This window comes from Diaphorina citri, unplaced genomic scaffold (genome assembly GCF_000475195.1).
Source record: "Diaphorina citri unplaced genomic scaffold, Diaci psyllid genome assembly version 1.1 scaffold164, whole genome shotgun sequence".
NCBI lineage: Eukaryota > Metazoa > Arthropoda > Insecta > Hemiptera > Psyllidae > Diaphorina > Diaphorina citri.
The window spans coordinates 204,255-229,284 of NW_007377601.1; the positions used below are offsets into that span (position 1 = coordinate 204,255).

A 25,030-nucleotide genomic window follows, 5' to 3' on the forward strand; every position below is an offset into this window, starting at 1 on the left:
CGTAGCGGCAAATATTTGCACTACGAAGGCAGGGTCTCCACTCCAAATTTTAAAAAATCACTAGATTCGAGGAAAAAAAATCACTAGATTTGACTTGAAAATCACTAGATTTCTAAATTCTTCCAAATGGTAGTTTACTCGTGGTTTTTGAGGGTAGAAGTCTTGTATACTCTTTTTACGGCAAGGCTCTGTAAAATGCAGGTATGCATATTGGTTTGTATCGGTGTATCAGAGATTCCCAAGATGGACTTGATTGATTATAAAAATTATAATAAGGGACTCGAAAGTAAAGTTGACACCGTGAGGCGTTCTCTACCACCTAACCTTTAGAACTATCATCGAGAACTTCCATTTATTTTCATTTGCCTTTGTGTTTAAATGTACTAAAAAAAATCCAACAAATAACGCAAAAGATAGATGGATACGTTTTAGAACGAAATTATTTTATTTACAAAATTCTAAATCCTAGAGGTAAACTGAATAAAATTACAAAAACATATTGTGTGTGCTTATAACAGATCCCTCATGGTAATTTCAGCCCAGACCCACGCTTCAGGGTTAGCAGATTCTATAACGAATTCTCAATAAATAGAGGTGCAACCTACTTGATTCCTCGTCCAAACATCGCGATTGCTAAACGTATAAAATCCTAGAGGTAAACTGAATAAAATTACAAAAACATATTGTGGGTGCTTATAACTTATAACAGATCCCTCATGGTAATTTCAGCCCAGACCCACGCTTCTGGGTTAGCAGATTCTATAACGAATTCTCAATAAATAGAGGTGCAACCTACTTGATTCCTCGTCCAAACATCGCGATTGCTAAACGTATTTTGATGTGGACTTCGGATCTAGAGGTTGGTGGTTCGAGCCCAAGTCAAATAATATAATTTATCGAGATGTATTAAGTGGAGAACGACATTTGTAACAATCACTCGAGTATGCTTAACACAATACAAATTCCTTAGATACATCTGAGCGTACGGCGCCAGGCCAAGTTTCAGTTAATTTTACAGAAACTATTTTATACTCGAGTGAGGAATCCCTATTCTACGCTTGAGTAGGGAATCCCCATGGATCCAATCCCGACTTCAGTAGTTCTGTGGAGGAATCTGCAAACTTATTGAGCAAATCTTCCAGTTCTGATTGGGAATACACCTGAAACATTTCAAAACGTCAAATTATTTGAGAAATGATTAACTGCTAAGGTATTATTGTCCCGAAATCTAAGAGAGAAGGAAGACAGGATAGGATAAAGGCAGCCGTTCCGAGGAATAAATCCGCCTCAGGTGGGAATCGAACCCGCGGCCGAGCGCTTACAAGGCAAATGCGCTACCAAGCTGACTAGGCTTCTGTTCAGACAAATAACTTACCTTATAAAGTTGTAGGATAAAGGCAGCCGTTCCGAGGACGAACATTATCCACTTAGGAATAAATCCGCCTCGGGTGGGACTCGAACCCGCGGCCGAGCGCTTACAAGGCAAATGCGCTACCAAGCTGACTAGGCTTCTGTTCAGACAAATAACTTACCTTATAAAGTTGGTTTTGTTCAGACACGAGAATGTCAGCAATATTGAGAATTTCAGTATGTTCTTCCATAGTGGAAAGTAGAGAATACAGAAGCGATACAACCTATAACACAAACACAAATTGCTGGTTAAAGAAGAGTTAAAAAAAAAAATGGCAGAGGGTTCACTATAACAACAGAGGTCAAAAACAAAGTTCACAATAACAACAGTGGTCTTAGCATCGCGCAATCAAAGAGAGAAGGAGGGCAGGATAGGAGAAAGCCAGCCGTTCGGAGAACGAACCTTATCTGTTGAGGATAAAGACCGCCCCGGGCGGAAACGAACCCGCGGTCTAGCGATTACAAGGCAGATGCGCTACCTTCCAGACTAACTAGACTGACTTTGATTTTTCTTTGTAATGTTTTTTTTATATATATACACATGTAAGTAATTAAGAACTCAAGTAAATCTGTTTCATTGACGAAAATAACCTGCGAGCAATGAAACACTTTCGACGTACCTTGGGGATGACTGACTTGCGTAGGGACTGCAACTGTTTCTGCCGATCGCTATCCTCTGGTTCAAACTGGTCTACCATCCAACCACCATCCGGGAATAGAAGCACATTGTATAGCTTGGACTTTGTTGTCTGTGGAACACGAAATGTTTTGATTACTAGAAAAGTAAGTAAGCCAGCAGCGATAGCACTTTGTTTGCACCAATTTCCAATTGATCACTCAAGTTAAGCAACGTTGCACGTGGTTAGTATCTGGATGGGTGACCATCTGGGCAATCGCGTGCTACTGGTTCCCCTGTTCCCCATAATATGTCAAAAATGGACTGTACTTATATTCTTCCATTCCATTCCTAAATTCAATTAATACCCAACACCCTAACAGGTAATTCATAAACTTCACCATCTTTTAATCTTCCTCAGCTCTCTTTAAATGATCTCTTGGTCATTTCATTGTTAAACCTTCACAACTTACGACTGCGCCACTATTTATATCGGTATGAACACCATGTTCTACATCCTTCAGTGTACTAGGAACTAGGGGATAGGGGGAGAAATTTTAAGACAAAAACACGGGATTCAAATCTAATTAGCACGTACCTATACAACACACACGCACACCAACACAACAAAGCTCGGTGTATTGATTTTGGAACCTACAGGGTGACGTGCATATGGAAAGGTTGTAGTACCTAGGTATTTAATTAGCACCTAAGCACTAAATAGTTATGGGTGAAAAACATGCATTATTGCTTACCATTTCTGGACACATCCAATTCTACTAGATTTTCAAAGTTTTGGATTTCAGGTGGCAGCCTGTGAATTTCATTGTCACTCAGACCAAGCTTCCTTAGCCTGTTGAGTCTAAAGAAATTCTGAAAACAGACAAAATTTGAAATGAATACAGTTGCTCAAGTAGGGCTGTAGGGGTAGGTACTTATCTACAATGAAAGGAGACTTACTTACTTAGGTCTGGTTATAAAATCTTCTGTTACTTGAAGCTGTTACTTAATTGTATCTGAAATTTCTCTAAAATTCTAGGGGTAGGTACTTATCTACAATAAAAGGAGACTTACTTACTTAGGTCTGGTTATAAAATCTTCTGTTACTTGAAGCTGTTACTTAATTGTATCTGAAATTTACTTGGAGATTATGACCAAACAGTTGCTGAGCTGAGCATGCTCAGAAGTAGACCAACATGTTAACATGAGATGGTAGACCCACAGGTTAGTGACCAAAAAAAAATGGAATACCTTACATATGTATGATTGAAAACAAATAGCAATTCCTTAAGTACGTAGGTACATATCTATTCAAATAAGAAGAAATAAGTAAGTGCTCACTTTGCCTATCAAGGTAACTTCCAGAGACCTACATTTAGTCCATATTATGACCAAACAGTTGCTGAGTTGAGCATGCTCAGAAGTAGACCAACATGTTAACATGAGATGGTAGACCCACAGGTTAGTGACCAAAAAAAAAAAAATGGAATACCTTACATATGTATGATTGAAAACAAATAGCAATTCCTTAAGTACATAGGTACATATCTATTCAAATAAGAAGAAATAAGTAAGTGCTCACTTTGCCTATCAAGGTAACTTCCAGAGACCTACATTTAGTCCACAAACACGAAATGTTTTGATAGATAAGTAAGTAAACCAGCAGCGATAGCACGTTGTTTGCACCAATTTCCAATGGATCACTCAAGTTAAGCAACAATCCGTGTTGTTAGTATTCGCATGGGTGACCATCTGGACAATCGCGTGCTACAGGTTCCCCTGTTCCCCATAATATGTCAAAATATATGAGACGTTGGTTAAACTGCGGGCGTAAAGGGACTTTTCAGTCCTATCCCAGCAGGATAATCAAGGTATATTCTATTCTACTGGCTTTTCCCAGCCCCACTCAGGCTGGGTCAGGTTAATTTGAATAGGCAGATAGCTTGTCACCAAATGAAGGATAAAACCCCGGTAAAAGCCCCATCACTAAAAATTAAAGACCTTAGCAGTTATACAGTGACGTTGAACCTTTATCAACACAAACAGTTGTAAGGCTGTTGTAAAATTATCTAAAGCAGTGGTTCCCAAACTTTTTTTTTCTACGCTAATCCCTTTTTTTCAATTGTGAACTCTCCGTGGCTCCCTTTACTATAGTTTATCTGACGTTGCAAGGGGCCTCGAAGTTCTTCGCCTCTCGGGAGCCGCGGACCCCAGTTCGGGAATCACTGAACTAAAGTATTGCTTACCTTGGAGTAAGTAATTGCCCTGTTAACTAGCATTTTCGAGCCAAAGGTGATAAATCTATTTTAATAGGAGGGTAAAGAGAGATCCCAACTGATGACCAGAGGTACACTTGTTGAGGCACAAGTTGGTTGTTTGTGTAATTCGTAGTGTTTTTGACCAAGCCATGTAGGAAGAAACAGAGGGTTGTATGTAACACTAACCTTTGGTAGATCACGAATATGATTGGCATCTAGCAAGAGTTCCTCTAGACTTCTGAAGTAGCGTAAAACATCCTTGGAGTAAAGTTTAAGCTTGGAAGTCCACTCGGCCACAACCTCCTCGTACTGTTGGAGGCGAGATTCATGCAGAACTCTCTCCGAATAGGCCGCATCTTCGTTAATTTCCGGCGGTCCTCGGGGCTTGGTCGAGTTATAATAATGGAACCACTCATTGAATGCTTCCTCCGCAGCCAGGTAAGTCTTGTGGCAGAGATATTCACGAATGGAGGAAGCGTTGCGCGACCAGGACCGACTAGTGTGTGACGTCACATCACCACCATCGCATAGAGAGTTGATCGTATCCTCGGATATTTTACCTGGGGAAGAAATGGAGACCGCGTAAGTGTGACGTCATTTTGGCAACAAATTTTGGCTTAAAGAATATAGTAGAATACCTACACCTTCTTTATCAGAGGAAGCGTTGCGCGACCAGGACCGACTAGTGTGTGACGTCACATCACCTCCATCGCACAGAGAGTTGATCGTGTCTTCGGATATTTTACCTGGGGAAGAAATAGAGACCGCGTAAGTGTGACGTCATTTTGGCAACAAATTTTGGCTTAAAGAATATAGTAGAATACCTACACCTTCTTTATCCTGCCCGAATCTTCTTCTTCCTCGCCTTTTCCTATTTAAATAGGGTGGGCGTTTATCCTGCCCGAATATTATCCTGCCTGAATCTTCTTCTTCTTCTTCCTCGCCTTTTCCTATTTAAATAGGGTTGGCGTTTATCCTGCCCGAATAGGACTGAAAATTCCTTTTACCCCTAAAAAGGTGAGATGACAATTCTTTATTAAAGAACTTGCTTAGCTAAAAAAAAAAAAAAAAAAAAAAAAAAAAAAAAAAAAAAGGTCTGTGTTGTAGCAAGCCCAGCCTGTAATCCTGTGTACTGTGTCCCTCATCAGATGGGTGCGAAGACACAATACTTCTCATTTAGGTGCTGGGTCAATACGAGAACACCGAAAGTAACCCGTTGAAATATTTGCAATCGAAAAAAAAGTGCAAATTTTCGTCGATGTTGGGATTGAAAGGGAGAAAGGGACCTTCTGCATCCTACTTTCTGGTGTTCTCGTGTTGACCCAGCACCTAAATGGGAAGTGTTCTGTCTTTTCTCGCCATGAGAGGCATAACTACGGGATGGGCATGCTACGACACAGACCTCACGAGTCGAGTCTATTGTAACAGCTCTGTCATTTCCACGAGATAAAAACGGCGGTGAAACACTCATTACAAAAAGAAAAAAAAAAACAAAAAAAAAAAAAAAAAAAAAAAAAAAAAAAAAAAAGAACAAATTAGAAAAATTTAAGCTGACGTTGAACAAAACTTACCTAAACTTGCAGGTAGAAAGGTATCCAAGAAATGAGAATTCCTTAATTAAATTAAAAAGCAATCACTTGATCACCAAACTCTTAAACGTTAAAACAACGGCACTTTTAAGAATTCAAACGAAACATGATGGTGAAAAAACTGCAAAGTTTGACAAACTTTCGGACTCTCACCGGATGGAAAACTTAGTACTCGGGACTAGCGAATCACATTGGAGAGTAAAGACTTTTCTATAATGTTTTCGATGTCTCTTACCGTTTTTACGAAATAAGGGTTAAGCAACAATGACTTTGGTTAATATCAGGATGGGTGCACATGTTAAGACAGTATATGACAGACAGTCTGGGCACACGGAGAGAAAAACCAGGGTGCCGCAAATCTAACCGAATGACTGGGTGCCGGGACTTTACTATTAAAATTCCAACAACCTATAAATAATGAGAAGTAACCAAGTAACTCAATGGAGTTCTTTCAATCTAAGTTTCATAAATTTATGGCACCCTCTATTACTTTGTTTGTTTGTTTTTTTTTTTTTTTTTTTTTTTCGGGGTGCATGGGAGGGGGTGTTTTTTGGAAAAGTTTAGTGATTGTCTACTAGGAGGTTAGAACTCTATAAGATGGAACTCTTACACTGTACTTGTCTATTAGGAGGTTAGAACTCTATTGGAACTCTTACACTGTACTTGTCTACTAGGAGGTTAGAACTCTATAAGATGGAACTCGAATACTTTTCTACTATCTACTAGTAGGTTTCTATGTACCTAGCTATCTACATAGATTCAACAAAATCAATGAAACTACTTCTATCTGGAGATAAGATAACTCGAGAACTAATGGGAATATAGCACTGAATAAGTTGATAAGATAATGAAGTATCGAGTATTCCCCTGATATGCCATATCCAATAAGATACCGGATACCAATTGTATCTACCTATGTAAGATATCTTCCGATTTGAACGCAGTGAATAAGTTTTAACTCAACAATTTTTAAGTACATTTCGTTCAAATTAAATATAGGTACTTTCTTACTTTTTGTCTTTTCTATTTGAATGAATCACGCTCCAAGTTTTTACTCAAGATTTTTCACAGTACCTAACATACAAATACCTACAGACTTAGGTACCTTGCATGCCTGTCACAGTGTTGGAAGAATTGGGGTGAAAAAAAAAACCCCTTTGGACGCCCAGAAATAATATCTGGGCTCCCTCTTGGTCCTATGTTGGTAGGTGCCTGTAGGTATATGTTTTTAATTTCTCGCTATATTATGTATATCATTTTTCATAACTCTTTATTTTTACATAAACATGAACAAAATAAAGAAAACAAATTAATGTATGTAAATAGAAAACATTATTTAGTGTCCCATCAGAAGGGTGGGCATCTAAGACACTTGCAGCATTATTTCGCTGCTAGGGAATTACCTAGGTATGTAGATAGTAAGCAATATTATTAATATTAAAGATTCATATTTATAAATACAAAATATGTCTCTTAAGGGTTTTTAAATCCAGTTTCAGTGACGTTTCATTCAATTTCAGCTTATCAGCAAAGCAGGTTTTTCGAGTATTGCCTATTTGTGTTCTTGTTCATGGAATGAAAATTGAGAAATTAATATTTTTATAAACATACTGTTCATAAACAGTACTCGATTGCACCAAGTTGTCGAAATAATATGAGTTATAGCTCTAACAAACCTGACCGTCCTACCCCAACAGTCTAAAGATTAACTAAATAGGTGCGTACTCTATCTACATATTTACGAGTACCTATATTTACTTTATTAGTAACTGATAGGTACGTATAGCTAGTTTCACAATAGTATTATGTGTTATAAACCGGTTTTTCTCTTCAGTTGGGACATGGGATTAGCAAGCTTTGCCACATGAACCGATTTAGTTATGTAGGTATGTGACAAAAACGCTTAAATAATGTGTATCAGAAATAAAAATGTTACCTACCATAATCATGAAATGTGTGTATTTAGCACATCCACTAAAAACAGCTAGTGTTTCACATTTTAATCAAGTGTTCCACAAACAGTCCTGAAGGTTTGTAGCGAGGGCTTCTCGATATTCCTCGCTATGCGAAAATGGAAGTTTTCATAAAAACCCGCTGGTTCTTTTATTCTTTGTACTGCTTCGGCAGTACTTATGTATACTACACTAAAAGTGAGAATGGAGGTCTTACCTTGTGTTCAGGAACTTTTTGTGAAAACAACTATACTCACGCCACAGAAAAAGAAACAAGATGCGGAATAAGAAAAGGGCACGACTTGATTCGAACAAACTAGAATTAATTCTGAGGTTATTGTTTACTTTTACGGATACCTACATGCAGTGAGATGTCATACATAGAGGTGTCAAAAATAGTCAAAATCAATAATCATATGATTGATTTTATAGATTTGGAGGGAATTTCAACTGGTCACATAGCGTGAATAAGTTCACTAATATTATAATACCTATGATTCTATTCCACTACAACGGTGGAGTTACTATGAAATGTGGGAGGGTTGATAGGCAGGTAGATCAACATGGAGAGAGAAACAATAAATTGATCATTTAGGTATTTAGTTAGATAAACATAGCGTAGCTGCATTGTAAAATGAAGCTGAATTACCCCCCCCCCCCCCACGTTCACACGGCCTGAGAGACAAACCTGACCGTCCTACCCCAACAGTCTAAAGTCTAAAGATTAACTAAATAGGTACGTACTCCATCTACATATTTACGAGTAGGTACCTACCTATATTTACTTTATTAGTAACTGATAGGTACCTATATCTAGTTTCACAATAGTATTATGTGTTATAAACCGGTTTTTATCTTCAGTTAGGACTTGGGATTAGCAATCTTTGCCACATGAACCGATTTTGTGATGTATGTGACAAAAAAGCTTAAATAATGTGTATCAGAAATAAAAATGTTACCTCCCATAATCATGAAATGTGTGTATTTAGCACATCCACTAAAAACAGCTAGTGTTTCACATTTTAATCAAGTGTTCCACAAACAGTCCTGAAGGTTTGTAGCGAGGGTTTCTCGATATTCCTCGCTATGCGAAAATGAAAGTTTTCATAAAGACCCGCTGGTTCTTTTAATTCTACTACGAAAAGTGAGAATGGAGGTCTTACCTTATATGTTCAGGAACTTTTTGTGAAAACAACTACTCACGCCACAGAAAAAGAAACAAGATGCCGAATAAGAAAAATATAGCTCGTAGTTTTGTTTCGTTACTGATCCAGAAAATCAATTCTTCAGCAGGTACACTGAACCGAACCAGATTTCAAAGATTTCTGGACCCACTTTCAAAAGTTCAACAAATTCGTTTGACATTATTTTATACTATTCACTAAATTTTTGGTGCAAAAGACCAAAACGAATAGGTATTCCATTCGTCAAGACTCAAAAATATCGCCTTACTGAGACGACTTAACTTATTGCCATAATAATGGGACTTTTTAGTCTTAGCCGACAGTATAAATGAGGTATATTAAAACGAACACTGAAACTCAAGACTTACGTCTGATGCAATTCGCCAGCCCAACACGCTACGGAAAAATCAACAAGTTCAAGACTGGACAGTCCTATCGCAATCACCGGCATCACGAACTGTACGCCGCTCAAGGATAAAGGATGTGACTGATTATTAGAAAATTAAAACCTAGATCAGAGACACTTACATTGATTCTGATGAGGGGGCGTCCGAGGTTCCTACTCATTTCTTACTCAACCCAGAACGTAGAACGCTCCTGAACTATTTTTTGACCATGATCCGTTCAAATCAAATCCGGTTTCAAATGAGTCTTTGATTAACAGACGCGATTTATCGCGATCCTTAGAAATTCTAGGGTAAGAAGCTGCTCTCAAATGAACCATTGAGGAATAAAATTGGTTTAGTAGAACGCTTCTGAACAATGTAATCCGTTGAACATAATTCTATCGCCTCGCCTTTTCCCTGATCAGCGGCAAATGTTGGGGTCGGCCCTTCTTGTACGCAATACACGGTCCTATTTGATCCGATCAAATTAAGCCGGCTTCAAATGAGTCTTTGATTCACAGAAACTTTATCCCGATCCTTTGAAATTCAAAGGGTATAAGAAGCTGCTCTCAAATGAGCCACTGAGGACTTGGTTTACAGCCAGAAACCATTTAGGTATAATTAAATTTATTGAAAACGACTAGTTCAGAAGCAAAAGGACGTGAAGTTCTTGACTTGGGAGACAGACATGAAATTTCAGTCAAACCAATTGAAATTATGCCGGCATTGCCGGCATAACTGTGTATATAGACACTCAAGTACCTATACCTGAAAAAGTACCTAGCTACCTTATGTATTTAGGTCAAGCAACGATATCTGCAATATCTCACAGTATATAGTTTTTTCTTCATCCCCTCTTATTCGGCCTACTTCGTAGGTTTTTCCAGGTGGGATATTTTGTCAAGTAACATTATAAGATGGAAGACTAAAGAACTACTGATGTGTCTTCAATTGACTTTTTATTTCGTAGCTGATATTTCGTGCAACAGTGTAAGATGCTCAATTATATTGCACGAAGGTAGTTACACACGAGATTGTGACAATTGTTCAAAGTGGTAGCTTTATCGAATTTACCCGCATTCAATTATCACAGGCTTCTCTAATTAGATTTGGCCTGTGGTTTTGTTCGCCACAAATCAAGGTCAATAATCACGTTCTTAATGTCTTATCAATAAAATGAACTAGACCTCTCCTCTGAGCGACCTCCATCTCTGTCCCTCTCTCAGAAGCAAATTACGCTTTAACTTTTATTGGTGCTATTTTGGTCTGTCGCTTCTTGAGATGCGGCTTCTGTTGCTGATTTAACCGTAATTCCACATCCCCAAGATCTAACTGAGGTTTTCAACAAAGATACAAAAAGGCACAGAGGTAACAAAATAGGCAACATATCAAAATCATCATACCTTGATAGGTAACTAAACCAATAGCATATATACCTACTCAGTACCTACAAAATAACGCAGGCACTTAAGTGCTAATACTAATAGTGAACACTGATCTTCATTATCATGACATTCATAATTCATGACTTTTTTGGATAGCAAAATCAGCCTGACTCACAGGTGTGTAACTACCTATCTCCCTCTAGTATTACATAAGTAGGTACCTACGTACATAGTTCCGTGAAAAGTCGATCTCGTTCAAAGAAAAAGGTCCAATGCCTCCCATGAAGGCCAAAAATAATCAGCTTTCCTCCAGGTATGTTCGAACATAAATAGATAATATATTACCCTTGCAAAATGCTGCAAAACCATCGATGAAAACCTGAAAATCACTTCGTTCGTTGGTTCGTTCAATTAGTCAGATTTGTCTGCGAATACTGTGATTTTCCAAAATTTGCCGCGCACTATCATTACTGCGCGATCGCCATGTGATAAATTTTCATCACCCACTTTATTTTGTTTACTTTGTTTATTGCAAAAGTTGTTTACAAAAACAATTTCTTCGGATTTCTTTCTGTTATTGTTGAACTTGTTTTTGTTGCCGCTGAGATGTTATTGATTTCTAACTTTTTTTATATGTATATATATATTACGTCGCTATTATAATAAACTCTGTTTGCTTGGGGCTAAATTTGTTATTGCTGTTATTTTTCGACGCATTTATTATCAAGTCTGATTTGCTGTAAAATAATATTTTAGAATCTTAGAGTCACTGATGATGCCGTCGCCCCCAAAAATCCCAAGTCTAGCGTCTCTTGACTACTACCTACTTTTACAAACATACTCTGATATTTGTCAGATCTAACATACCCTGATATTTGTTAGATCTAGCATACGAGTACCTACTCTGAGATTTGCTAGATCTAACATACGAGTACCTACTCTGAGACTTGTCAGATCTAGCATATACCCTGATATTTGTTAGATCTAACATACGAGTAGGTACTCTGAGAAGTCTGAGATTTGTTAGATCTAGCATACGAGTACTCTGAGATTTGTTAGATCTATCATACGAGTACTCTGAGATTTGCTAGATCTAACATACGAGTACTCTGAGACTTGTCAGATCTAGCATATACCCTGACATTTGTTAGATCTAACAAGTACTACACTACCGAGATAAAGTTGAAGTTAAGGGCGAGACAAAATTGCCATTTCCTACTGCATTATTTTCCGTCGAGATGTGTATTTCCGATTTGTATTACAATATTCCACTTCCACCAAACCACGCTCTCAGCAAAGTCAACAAACTGGTGTGACTATTCAGGGTGATGGCCACACGAGATGCCTAGTCACGTGTCACGTGATGTCATGTCTGCGTGACCTAGTTGCCTATCGAGTTGCGCGCAGTTCTGATTTGCAAGAGAGGAAACCTGCAAGTCCTTACTCAAGTCTAGAACTGTTGGTTTTCATGAACTAGACCAATAGCATATCTATATACCTACTCAGTACCTACAAAATAACGTAGGCACTTAAGTACTAATACTAATAGTGAACACTGATCTTCATTATCATGACATTCATAATTCATGACTTTTTTGGGTAGCAAAATCAGCCTGACTCACAGGTGTCATGAATAATTTACATGCAGATGTTTTTAGGTCGATATCCGGACATATCAGTGAAAAGAGTCCGGAAATCAGGATTTAACGAGAAAAATCGGAATCAAAAAGGTCTAAAATATCACGAAGTCCCGACCAAATCAGAACGTTTGACAAGTGACCAAATTATCGCACTTGAACATCTGACCATTGTCGGAAAAATTTTCAGCTCGTTTGGCACAGGATTTTGTCACGAGATATCGCGAGATTGGAGAATCTGACGCAATATTTGAAACAATATACCATGACTATTGTTATTATGATAATAATGATGGTGACTTTAATAATGATGATGACTATAATGATATTTGTTATTATAGTTAGCATCACGTGACTTGGAATACTGAGAGCACATTGGCGTCAAGGTCATATTAGTTGCCCGAGAGCGTAGCAGTCAATCTAAATATTCTAATGCGAGTCATTTTCTTCATGTTTAGTCATTCTTTAGTGGATGTGCCAAAAGTGCCGCGAGAGCGTAGCAGTCAATCTAAATATTCTAATGCGAGTCATTTTCTTCATGTTTAGTCATTCTTTAGTGGATGTGCCAAAAGTGCCGCCGGTTTTTCTCAAATCATGATGAGAGAAAAGAGTTGATCATTCAATACCTAATATCTACTATACAATTTAGTGGATGTGACATTATTCCAACCTAATGTGAAGGAGAAAATAAGTTGAGATGCAAAAGTACCGATTTTTTCTCAAATCTCGATGAGAGAAATAAGTTAATAATATTACCTATATTTAGTGGATGTGACGTTATTCCAACATGAATGACGTGAAGGAGAGAAATGAGTTGAGGTATTCGGTGGATGTGCCGAAATTACCTGTTTTTCTCAAATAATCATGATGAGAGAAAAGAGTTGATAATTTTACTAAGTAGATACCTATTGTACCTATGTACCTATCTATTCAAATATTATTTGGTGGATGTGACATTATCCCAACATGAATGACGTGAAGGAGAGAAATGAGTTGAGGTATTTAGTGGATGTGCCGAAATTACCTGTTTTTCTCAAATAATCATGATGAGAGAAAAGAGTTGATAATTTTACTATGTACCCACCTATTCAAATATTATTTGGTGGATGTGACATTATCCCAACATGAATGACGTGAAGGAGAGAACTGAGTTGAGGTATTTAGTGGATGTGCCAAAGGTACCGATTTTTTCTCAAATCGTGATGAGAAAAAAGTATTGATAATTTTGCCTATGAGAAAAAAGTATTGATATTAGTGCAGGTGACATTATTCAAACATGGACTGAATGAGTTGAAAATTTAACTTAAGTGCCTATATGTAGCTAGGTACAAAGGTATTTGGTGGATGTGTACAAAGTTATTGTGCTAAAAGTACATACTTAGAAAGATAACATTAACAATCCTCCCCCATTAATGTTTGTTGAGTATTATGAAACAGAGTACCTAGATAATAAAAAAATAATATGGATATTTTAAAAAAGTACCGATTTTTCCTCAATAATCATGATGAGAATAGAGAGAGAAAAGGAGAAAGAAAGGATAGAGCTGAGTACCTAACTTGATTTGGTGGATACCTTAAAGTGAAAGATATTGCGATGTTTAATAGAGAGGTATTTGATCATACATAGAGATATCTACCTATACAAAAACCAATACGTAGACAACTATAGGTACCTAATACCCATATTACCCATGTTACCTTCTCTCATCATCCAGCCTCAAAATCTGGTTTGAAAAAAAAAAAGAACTTGGCTACTTGTCAAGATTACATCAAACAGAGAACGTTAACTTTATTGCTATGGATTCAGTTATGAAAGAACAGGAATTAGGTACTCGTTTATTTAGCCTACATAACGCCGAAGTTCCGAAGTACCAATATCTACGTATATTTAACTGATTTAACACAATACCTACTAGGTATTACCGTAACAATCTAATTCCCAACTGGTCAGATTTTAACGCAAAATACCTTATTATGTTGGCAGCAGGAGTTATTGACACTGACAGGTTTGTTAAAATATGGATTGGAATGGAAAAAAAGACGCTTCTTTGGGGTTAAGTTTAGAAAAAGTCTATTGTTAAAGTTTAAAAGTTTTCCTAATTCCCAACTGGTCAGATTTTAACGCAAAATACCTTATTATGTTGGCAGCAGGAGGTATTGACACTGACAGCTTTGTTAAAATATGGATTGGAATGGAAAAAAAGACGCTTCTTTGGGGTTAAGTTTAGAAAAAGTCTATTGTTAAAGTTTAAAAGTTTTTATAAAGAAAATCGGTTTTATTTTCGTCAAACGTATTGGAAAAATACTAACCTAATCTAACCTAGTTTAAATTAATATTGAACAGCCTTAAAGCCTAACCTAAATGAGGACACTGAAACAAATTAGAAAAATTTAAGCTGACGTTGAACAAAACTTACCTAAACTCGCAAGTAGAAAGGTATCCAAGAAATGAGAATTCCTTAATTAAATTAAAAAGCAATCACTTGATCACCAAACTCTTAAACGTTAAATCTATTAAAACAACGGCACTTTTAAGAATTCAAACGAAACATGATGGTGAAAAAACTTAAAAGTTTGACAAACTTTCGGACTCTCACCGGATGGAAAACTTAGTACTCGGGACTAGCGAATCACATTGGAGAGTAAAGACTTTTCTATGAACCCAACAGTATTCTCACACGTACACCGCTCTTGAGAAGAAAGTACACGTCAAAAATAGACAGAAATGAATCAAGTGGGGGAAAATTAAGATAAGGCAGAGAAAAAATTACCATTCACTTTATAATTCCAGTCCATATAGCGACCCTCTACTTAGTATGAAATACTGTGTGAAATATACCTACGATTTATTGCCAATTTTTATTACCCTTGGGTTTACTGGATTCATTGAGTATATTGTTACAGCAATTTCAGTTTCCCAAGGCTACATCAGGAATGTATTCAGAATTAAGGAGGGGTTTTTTCAGGCCATCTTCTCAGATATACCATCCTCATCCACCCTATTTAAGGAGTCTGGCTAGGGGACTTTAAACAGGGAGTAGACTGGCAAACCCTAAAGCAGCCTAGCTAGCTGGCAGTTGAAATGGGGTTTACATGGCTTTAAAAGAAAAAGCCCAAGTCCTCATGATAATTGATCGCACAGTTCAGGACGAGCCAGCTAAACCTGGCTGGAGACCATCAAACCCCCGGCTTTAGCTAAGCCGATAACAACAACAACACCATATTTAAGGCTAGAGGAACATTGTAAAATCATGTATTGTATATTATGTACTAATTAGGTATGCCCTTGAAAGTTTTTGATTCAGATTTTGAATGTCACGATTCATATTTTGAATGTTACGATTCATATTTTGAATGTTATAAGTGTCTTGATTTTTTCCCTTTTTTCCCCAAATCAGTTTAAATGAGAGAAAGCAACCCATGTCAAGTGAACGATCTGATTGGTGGATGAGCTCCCAGAGCGAGATAAGGAAAAGTTAACTAGCTCTGTCAGCCAATAGGGAAGACTTGAGATTTCCTAAACGCTCGATCCGCCTCTTATTTGGCATGGACGACTACACATTGTCCTGTCTCAGCGTCATTTGGTCCTAACTCAAAGCTATGGGATTTCAACTTGCCCGCTGTTCCTCTCTTTGAAGAGGCGCCTTTTGGAAAAAAAAAAGTATACAAACGGGTAGGTATAATAATTAGACTCTAACGAAAAAATTGAGAAGAAAAAATTTGGAGCTACCTAGGTTCTTCTTCTTCTTTTACTGCGTCTTTTCCCACTCAAGTGGGTCGACGTTTTGAATCAACCTCTTCCATGCCCCTCGGTTTTGGGCGTGGCTAACTTCCAACTTCTTCTCTTTCAAATCCTGTTTCACTTTGTCCATATATCTCATTCTTGGTCTTCCCCTGTCTCTCTTACCTCCAACTTCCATATCTCTCAACCTCTTTCTAACATATTCTTGATCTCTTCTTTCTACATGTCCGAACCATTGAAGCCTTCTTTCCTGTATTTTCCTAGGTTGTCCTTATAAAATACCTATAGATAACTTTTGTATGATGTGTTATTTACTTATACCTAATCAACGAACGAGTACCTACATGACATATGAACCATTAAAATAGGAAACACGCAACTCATTTCATAACCCAGTCTCCGAGTCTCCTACAGTCTAAGGGGTCATGGAAAGTGAAAAGTCAAAAGGGCGAAAAACTAGTTTCGACCTTTTGTACCTTCCTTTTTTTCCATCGTGAAATTCTATTGACTTTTCACAATCGCCAAGTAGGAATAGAAAACGACCTTTCCACCTTTCCAGCATCGTGGAAACTCATGCAATACAAAAAATGATCGATAATGGTGGAGGTTAAATGAAGAACTTGCTACTCATTTTTCCAAAAGGTAGGTAGGTAGGCACCTACCTACTCGGTGCGTGCTGCGTGAGGTAGGTAAGTTTCGAGCTAAGGTGAGTTTTTCGTTAAGAAGTTGTGTCAGGAAAAAGTTGTTCGGGGTAATTAAAAGGAATTTTAATTGCGTAAATGCTTGTCACAAAATGTCATTCCCCACGTATAATATAGTACGCGAAATTTTGTGACTTGACTTGGACTTGAACCACCAACCTCCAGATTCAAAGTCCACCGTGCTAAGCAGTGCACCACTGAGGTTGGTTGTTCAGGGTAATTAATTGATGGTACAAATTCCCAAGAAGAAAAGGTCCAAATGGGAACCTCAATATGAAGCTATCGTCCCAAGGTCTTATAGTCCCGAAAGCGCAGAAAGAAGGATAGAGAAAAGCCGGCCGTTTCGAGAACGAACCCTAAAGGCGGCCACTCACGATCCGGTATACCGGATCCGGTAAACCGTATCGTGAGTGGCTGTTCGAGCATCCGGTGTACTCGACTGATCCGGTCACCGGATGAGCTTGGTAACTGACTGCCAAACTTTTTGTTTTCGCTTTTCGATTGTGTGGGGAAATTTGTACGGGATTTATTGGGAATGTTGCTCAGGAAAAGTAACTTGTGATTGACCGTCAGTCACTGGGCCGACCTGACCCATGTTCCATCTTGCCCGATCTTCCCCTAATTCCCTAATAATTATTTATCCTTCTTCTCGTAAATTAAGTGCTTCTGATGGATATCCGACAGGTCCAAAATTTATTCATGAATCCATATATTATGTGAAATTTTCCTTACATTGTAAGTATTTGTTTTCCTTGTTGAATAACAAATAAGGATAACGAAAAACATTCACAATATTCTAAGCAATGTACAGGCAAAAGAAAAATTTTGTGTTACATACTCGTAAATTTTAAATGTACATACATTTTAAATCATTAATTGTAAATTAAATTGTAGGTACCTAATAATCTTTTCTTAGAAGCTTTATTATTATAATTAGTTTAGCATAAGATCTCTGTATTGTAAATTGTTATTCAAAATAAATAAATCTAGGTAATTACAAAAAAAAAAAAAAATCCCACCAATTTGTACGTACCTACCTACCTATACTCTATACTTTAGGTAGGAACCTATCTAAAAATAGGATACAAGAAATTCGTAAAATATTTGGACATTTCCACGGAATTGTATTTCGAACAAAATAGGTAGGTATAATTTGCAAAATTGAGTTTTCAATTGTTTCAAGTCAAATATGACCTACTTAATAAATAATATTACAGAACAACAATAAATAAATGGGTATCTGGGTGCTTGGAGATTCAATAAGGGAAATCACACCTCAGGTACGGTACGCCTCTGTAAAAGTGCAAATGAGTTTGAAAAATCTCTCACCCCCGTCCCTGAGTGCTATGGTTAAAGATGTGAAAGACCCAAGCAAGACATTAATACTTCAAAATCCCCCAAGAGGGCATCCCCGGCAAAGACATCACTTAAATTTGAGCTTCTCCGTTGGCGGCAAATTTGGCGTCAAATTCAAATTGGTCACCGCCGCACAGTTCTGATTGCAATCCGCTTTGTCCGCCTCGGGCGGAACTTCGCAATGGCTTCCATCTCCGTGCCGCAAGGCCGTGTTGCGCACTAACGTCGCGGACGGCTGTTTCCGATCGTACGCCCAGCCAATCTTGGCGAAGAAATCGATAAAGAAGGTGGTGATGTTGAAGGAGTAGTTGCCCAATTCGGCCGCCTTGTAGTCCCAAGGGAAGACGTGGTGATAGTTGTGCCATCCTTCGCCCAGAGCTAATATGGAGACTAGCTTGTTCTCTGCCGGCATGATGCGCCTGTTTGGGAAGACAGGAGAATTATCGAATTATTTTTGAAGAGGTTTGATAGATTAACTGTGGTTGTATCGTCCCGAATGTGAAGAAAAGAGGACAGGGAAGAAGAAAGCCAATTAAGGCCGCCTTGGTCAAAATAGGAGCCAGCAATTACGAGAACGAACGTTATCTGTCTGTCTAGGATAAAGTCCGCCCCGGCCCAGAATCGAACTCGCAAACTACGAGTAGATCTTACATTTTTTATCGAATTAATATTTCAGAAAGGATATTAACTACTGCTGCTGGCAAAAATGAAATTTGCATTTAAAATGTACCACAAGATTTTTGGTCTCGCGTTTTCTTGTGATGCGCGGCACGCCTTGTTTATTTATATTTGCACATGTTGTTGATTTAATTAGATTATACATAAGTCTACTATAGTACCTGATTCAGTACACCTATGCATTTATAGAAATAAATAGGTAGGTACATGTTTAATGACATCATCAGAAATATGATCATCCTAAAACATAAGTCTAAACCTAGTGATTAACCACGAGGCATACCTACATTACCTACCTACTTATGAAGGACCATCTTGAAACTTAAATCTAAAGCGTGTGATTACCACGAGGCATAGGTACATGGGGGACCTGAAATTCAACTTACCTTCCTACCTGTCAAATGGTTTGTTTCAAAAATCTACATAAATCATTATTTATTTGTGGTGAAGCTGAGAGCTTCTTCACACTTTTTGTGGACATCACAGCATTACTAAGAGTCTCCTTTACTATTTCTGACTTCTGACATGTCTATATAGTTTTTCTTTTTACTCTGGTAATGCCGCCACTGGTGGCTACTCGATTAAAGTAGCTACTGAATAGTCCTCGCGAGACTGAGAGCACCCCGAAATCCAAGCACAGAGCCGAAGAAACTTCGACCCTGCCAAGAATCGAACCCGGGACCTCCGGAGTGCAAGCCTAGTGTGATACCCACTCGGCCACGGAGGTTACTTACCTGTCAAATGGTTTGTTTCCCCAGATGTGAGCAGCGCTGTTTACTGCCCAGGTGAAGTTGAGGGTGAGAATGTAGACACTTATGTACCTAGTTGACGTTAATCGATGTCGATATTGTCGATCGATGTGAATTTATTGTGAATCGATGTGGATCGACGGCCGGTCGAGTATGTTTGGACACACCTTAAGGCCTCAGCCACGATGAGAGCGACAAGCGTCAAGCGATTTTTACCGGCCACGATACAGCGTTTAATTGGAGTCAGTTTAATTTTAACCATTAATGCAAGAAGACGTGCTGGGGTATACCTAAAAAAACTGATTACACAAAATTCAACTGATTGGCCATAAGGAGTGCGAAAATTAGCTGACTGACCATAAGGCAATATGTATTGTAATTTGTACAACGATGTGCAATATTGTACATCCAAATGGTTATTTCCAAAATATGCAAGACACGTCTTGTATAAATTACCAAGGACTTAATTTTTAGTTGCACATATGTGCATACTTTTACATATTTTTAACAAATCCTTACAAGCTGCGTGCAAGTAGTGAAGAAAAGAGACAGGGTTTCTTTTTACTCTGGTAATGCCGCCACTGGTCGCTACACGATTAAAGTAGCTACTGAATAGTCCTCACGAGACTGAGTACACCCCGAAATCCAAGCACAGAGCCGAAAAAATTTCGACCCCGCCAAGAATCGAACCCGGGACCTCCGGAGTGCAAGCCTAGTGTGATATCCATTCGGCCATGGAGGTTACTTACCTGTCAAATGGTTTGTTTCCCCAGATGTGAGCAGCGCTGTTTACTGCCCAGGTGAAGTTGAGGGTGAGAATGTAGCGGAAGAAGTTCATCGTGAGGACGGATACCAGAAGGGATTCGCCGAAATAGTAGTAGGGTACTATCGTAGGTATGATGAAACACAGGACCAGTTTGAACCAGAAGAAATGTCTGTGGAACAGGGAAAGCTATATTGTAATTTGTACAACGATGTGCAATATTGTACATCCAAATGGTTATTTCCAAAATATGCAAGACACGTCTTCTATAAATTACCAAGGACTTAATTTTTAGTTGCACATATGTGCATACTTTTACATATTTTTAACAAATCCTTACAAGCTGCGTGCAAGTTATGCATATTTCCAAAATAACCAAGCCACTTGCATGATTTTTTCACGATTTTTTCTCAGTGTATACCTCGTGTAAAATATTCAAGGTTAGTCAATGACCAATCGCATTGGGTTTTTCTATACCACGTGGTCCAATAGTGACTTGAACATCAAGAATGACTAGATAACGTCGAGTCATTCGCGTCGTCAGAAGCTCCGGTGCATGCTGAAGTACCAGTACCTACTTATATGAATTTTTTTCTTACACATAAAGCCCACACAGAGGCTTAGTAGTCTAATAGATAGAGGAGGTTCACCTTGCAATACGTAATAAATTAAAACAAGCGATTTTTTTTTTTTTTTTTCATAGGATCGTTAGGTATGGTGGGGGAAGTGTCATACTAAAATCGAGACCTCGAGAGTTGAGGGAAGACCTTTTAGCGGCGGAAAAACCGCCAGAAAATGGCCGAAATTTCGCACTTTTTTTTTCAGTTTTTCGCTTATAACTGCTGAACCGTGCGTCTTACGCAATTTTTGGTGGGGGATCAAAATTAAAGTACACAAAATTTCAGTTTTTCGCTTATAACTGCTGAACCGTGCGTCTTACGCAATTTTTGGTGGGGGATCAAAATTAAAGTACACAAAATTTCCTACATGATAATGAGGTCAATCTTTACTTTGTGTTCATTTATAGTCCTGTTACCTGTTACAGTAGCCTGTAGGTCAAGCCAGGATTGTTAGGTATACTGAGGTGAGAGTGGGACCAAATTTTCGATCTCGAAATCCCAGGGGATAACTTTTGGGGTGCAAAAAACTCGAAAAAAGTGTATACTTTTGGCACTTTTTTCAGTTTTCCGCCTGTAACTCCTAAACCACGCCCTTAATGTAAAAAGTAACATACGTTTCAAGTTGAGAAAATTTCCTACAAAATTAAGTGGTCACAAAGGATTTTACGTAAAGCGAAGCTTTTCTAATTAACCAATGAACTTTATAGTTTTTTCAAGATACCCTAAAATGTACACAGTAACAAAGGTAGATGAATAGATATCAGACAAACAAAAATTAGGGTAAACGATTTCATTCTTTGAGATTGTCAGGTAACATGAGGTGATTGTAAAAACAAATTTGAGACCTTTAAATCTGAGGGGAGAACTTTTGGTGGCCGAAAAACCGCCGAAATACGGCCGAAAATTGGTTTTTTGGCGGGTATCTTGAAAAAACTATAAAGTTCATTGGTTAATTAGAAAAGCTTCGCTTTACGTAAAATCCTTTGTGACCACTTGCTTTTGTAGGAAATTTTCTTAACTTTAAACGTATGTTTTTACTTTTTACATTAAAGGCGTGGTTTAGGAGTTATAGGCGGAAAACTTAATAAAGTGCCAAATATATGCACTTTTTTTCGAGGTTTTTGGCACCCCAAAAGTTATCCCCTGGGATTTCGAGGTCGAAAATTTGGTCCCACACTAACCTCAGCATACCTTACAATCTTGGCTAGGAAAATTGTCTGACGTCCACAAATTTGAACTCTTTCAGTAGAATGGAAAATAAAAATTGAATTTTCGACCTTTTACAGTTATTTTTTCGGAGTTTTGACCTCAGATTTGGATTTTTCCCAACTTTTTACATAGGAATCGACCATTTATTTATAATTTTTACCCATTTGCAACTGCTCCATTAGGAATTTAAGTAGGCAGTGGCGGTTCGTCAATTTCCCAAGTGGGGGTTCAAATTTTTGTCCTAGATGAAAGTAAGTAGGTCTGTGTGTTATACTCGTATATAGGTACCCTATCTAACTTCAATAGGTATATAGGTAAGTAGGTTGTTAGAGAAAGTAGAGGAAGAGGAACATGAAAAATGAAACATGCACACAAAAAATGAAAATAAATTATGATTAGGTAAATAACTCACCCTATGATTCCATCAGCCTTGCGTCATTAGGAGTTATTTCTGCAGCTAATTTCTTGAAAAGAAAATTCATTTTTCTATGTTTTCAACTTTTTTCTTTATATAAAAAAAAGAGAAAAAAATGAACATGAGCAGAGCACTTACCTACCTACTACCTACAGAATCTACCAGTTCATAAATTTATCAAGAGAGAGGGCCTCTACATTTAAATTGAAAGGTTGATTAAATAAGTAATAAGTAAACTGTTGTAAATTGTAACATTCTAAATGGGAATGTATATTAAAAAAAAAATCAGTAGGTAATGATGTAGGTACCTTCCTAATTTAAAATTCTAGCCCTTGGTACCTATGTCTACCGACTTCAATAAACTAGGTATATTATTAATTATTATGCTATTATAAGTAGGCAGTAGGTAAGTACCTACTCACAGGTTTTATATCATACCATTGACAAAAAAGAATATGGAGGTAAATTATCCATAGATTATAGCACTTTGATGACTTCACTGGAACTTGACACTTGCACTTCACTATCTAATTATCTAAAAGATAATAATCATTAACCCAAGATTTTCACTTTTTAGTCAGAATAAGTAGGTAAGTAGGTAGGTATTTGATCAGTTTTAATTAACAAACGACATTGTTATTTAGAAGGTATAATTAGTAATTACACAAAACTGGCAAATTTGACTGTTAATATAATAATCATTAACCCAAGATTTTCACTTTTTAGTCAGAAGTAGGTAGGTATTAATTTGATCAGTTTTAATTAACAAACGACATTGTTATTTAGAAGGTATAATTAGTAATTACACAAAACTGGCAAATTTGAAATTAAACTGTTACCAGTTACCTACTAAATTAAACTGTTACCAGGAACTAAGGCTACTAACACACTACACTAACAGTACTAACCTAACCGAAAAACCGAAACTGAAAAAAATTGTCCGTCAATCCGTCAAAACAAAACAAAGAACTAAAAAAAATTAAAAACAGGGTCTCCACTCCAAATTTTAAAAAATCACTAGATTCGAGGAAAAAAAATCACTAGATTTGACTTGAAAATCACTAGATTCTCGCTGTTTTTTTCCCCAAATTTAAATAATAAAAAAAAAAATCGAATAGCCACTACATCCTTTAGTTTGACTCCCATGCACTCATATCCCGTACGTACGTGTACTTTTCTCTCTGAATACATTTTGAGTTCATTTCCTCTATGGTTACGATATTAAATTGTAAATACAATACTGATGTAGGTGAATTAATAAAATAGGCTGACAAAATTGAGCTTAGTATCCACATAGGGCAAAGGTCCGAAATGGGAGCAGCTAGTGGACTATTTTTTTATCTCTGATTAATGTGATAATGTTGATTGATGCATTAACATTATTTTATTCTGTCACCGATTTTTTTTTATTTCCTTGCTATTAATTACGATATTAAATTGCAAATACCTACAATACTAATGTAGGTGAATTAATAAAATAGGTTGACAAAATTGAGCTTAGTATCCACATAGGGCAAAGGTTCGAAATGGGAGCAGCTAGTGGACTATTTTTTTTATCTCTGATTGATGTGATAATGTTGATTGATGCAATAAATTAACATTATTTTATTCTGTCACCGATTTTTTCATTTCCTTGAAATCAGGAAAATTGGACCAAAAACTGAAACTAACATTTTCCTGCAAGCAAAAATGCTAGATATAGGTAGTACAGAATTTTTTACCTACCATTCACCCGGTTCGTTTCCGAAAGTTCCCATTAAGGCCGAAAGTTCCCAATTTTTTTCTTTTTTTTAAATTTAAGCAAGGTTTTAATTTATAAAAAAAATATACCTATTTTGTACCAAATATATGAGACCTTTTTTAGACTGCGGGAGTAAAGGGACTTTTCAGTCTCATTCTGGCAGTATAAACAGGGTATATTCTATTCTATTCTATTCTATTCTAAGGCAAAAATACACAACTTACTTCTCATGGAATCTGACCAGTGGATCTGCCATAACGTCACTCATGTCAACCATGCGGCCTTTCTCTATCACGTCCTTGTGTTTGCGGCACATCAGCCATCCGACATGGGCGAAGAAGAAGCCGCGTTTGGAGTTGTGAGGATCTGCATCAGTCTCGCTATACTTGTGATGTACGCGGTGATCTCGTACCCAGTTGAACACGGAGTTCTGAAAGCAAATACATAATAGAAAGTAAAAAATCCGGTGTGTACAGCACACGACATTCCTTATCCCGCCGTCAGGACGATGGAGACCATCGGCCCGGTTTAAGGCAGAAAAAAACATCTTTTCTTTATTCTGCCCACCATTTGGCTACAGCTAAAGCCGCTAGAACAACAACAACTTTCCTTATTCATGGGATTTTCCTTGCAGTACTG

At 37.5% G+C, this 25,030-nt stretch overlaps 2 protein-coding genes and 1 pseudogene across 2 annotated transcripts in view; 1 reads left to right on the forward strand and 2 right to left on the reverse strand.

Annotated features, from left to right (window-relative positions):
• Positions 1-820: 820 nt before the first annotated feature.
• Positions 821-9,733, reverse strand: LOC103505324 (nuclear pore complex protein Nup107). Its single transcript, XM_026820648.1, has 6 exons — positions 9,589-9,733; positions 4,929-5,030; positions 4,543-4,844; positions 2,031-2,159; positions 1,533-1,634; positions 821-1,160 (listed from the first exon to the last, which is right to left on the reverse strand). Exons 1-6 carry the CDS (start codon positions 9,731-9,733, stop codon positions 1,053-1,055), a joined length of 888 nt encoding a protein of 295 aa, XP_026676449.1. The 3' UTR covers positions 821-1,052.
• Positions 2,202-2,319, forward strand: LOC113465816 (annotated as a pseudogene).
• Positions 9,734-17,952: 8,219 nt separating the features above from the next.
• The window catches only part of LOC103505325 (acyl-CoA Delta(11) desaturase-like), a 23,831-nt gene continuing 16,753 nt past the window's right edge, over positions 17,953-25,030 (reverse strand). Inside the window, exons 2-5 of the mRNA XM_026820663.1 lie at positions 24,616-24,821; positions 20,464-20,578; positions 19,629-19,699; positions 17,953-18,635 (exon numbers count right to left, since the gene is read on the reverse strand). Coding sequence (XP_026676464.1) covers positions 18,284-18,635; positions 19,629-19,699; positions 20,464-20,578; positions 24,616-24,707 — 630 coding nt within the window. The 5' untranslated portion in view covers positions 24,708-24,821 and the 3' untranslated portion in view covers positions 17,953-18,283. The remainder of the gene's footprint in view (positions 18,636-19,628; positions 19,700-20,463; positions 20,579-24,615; positions 24,822-25,030) is intronic.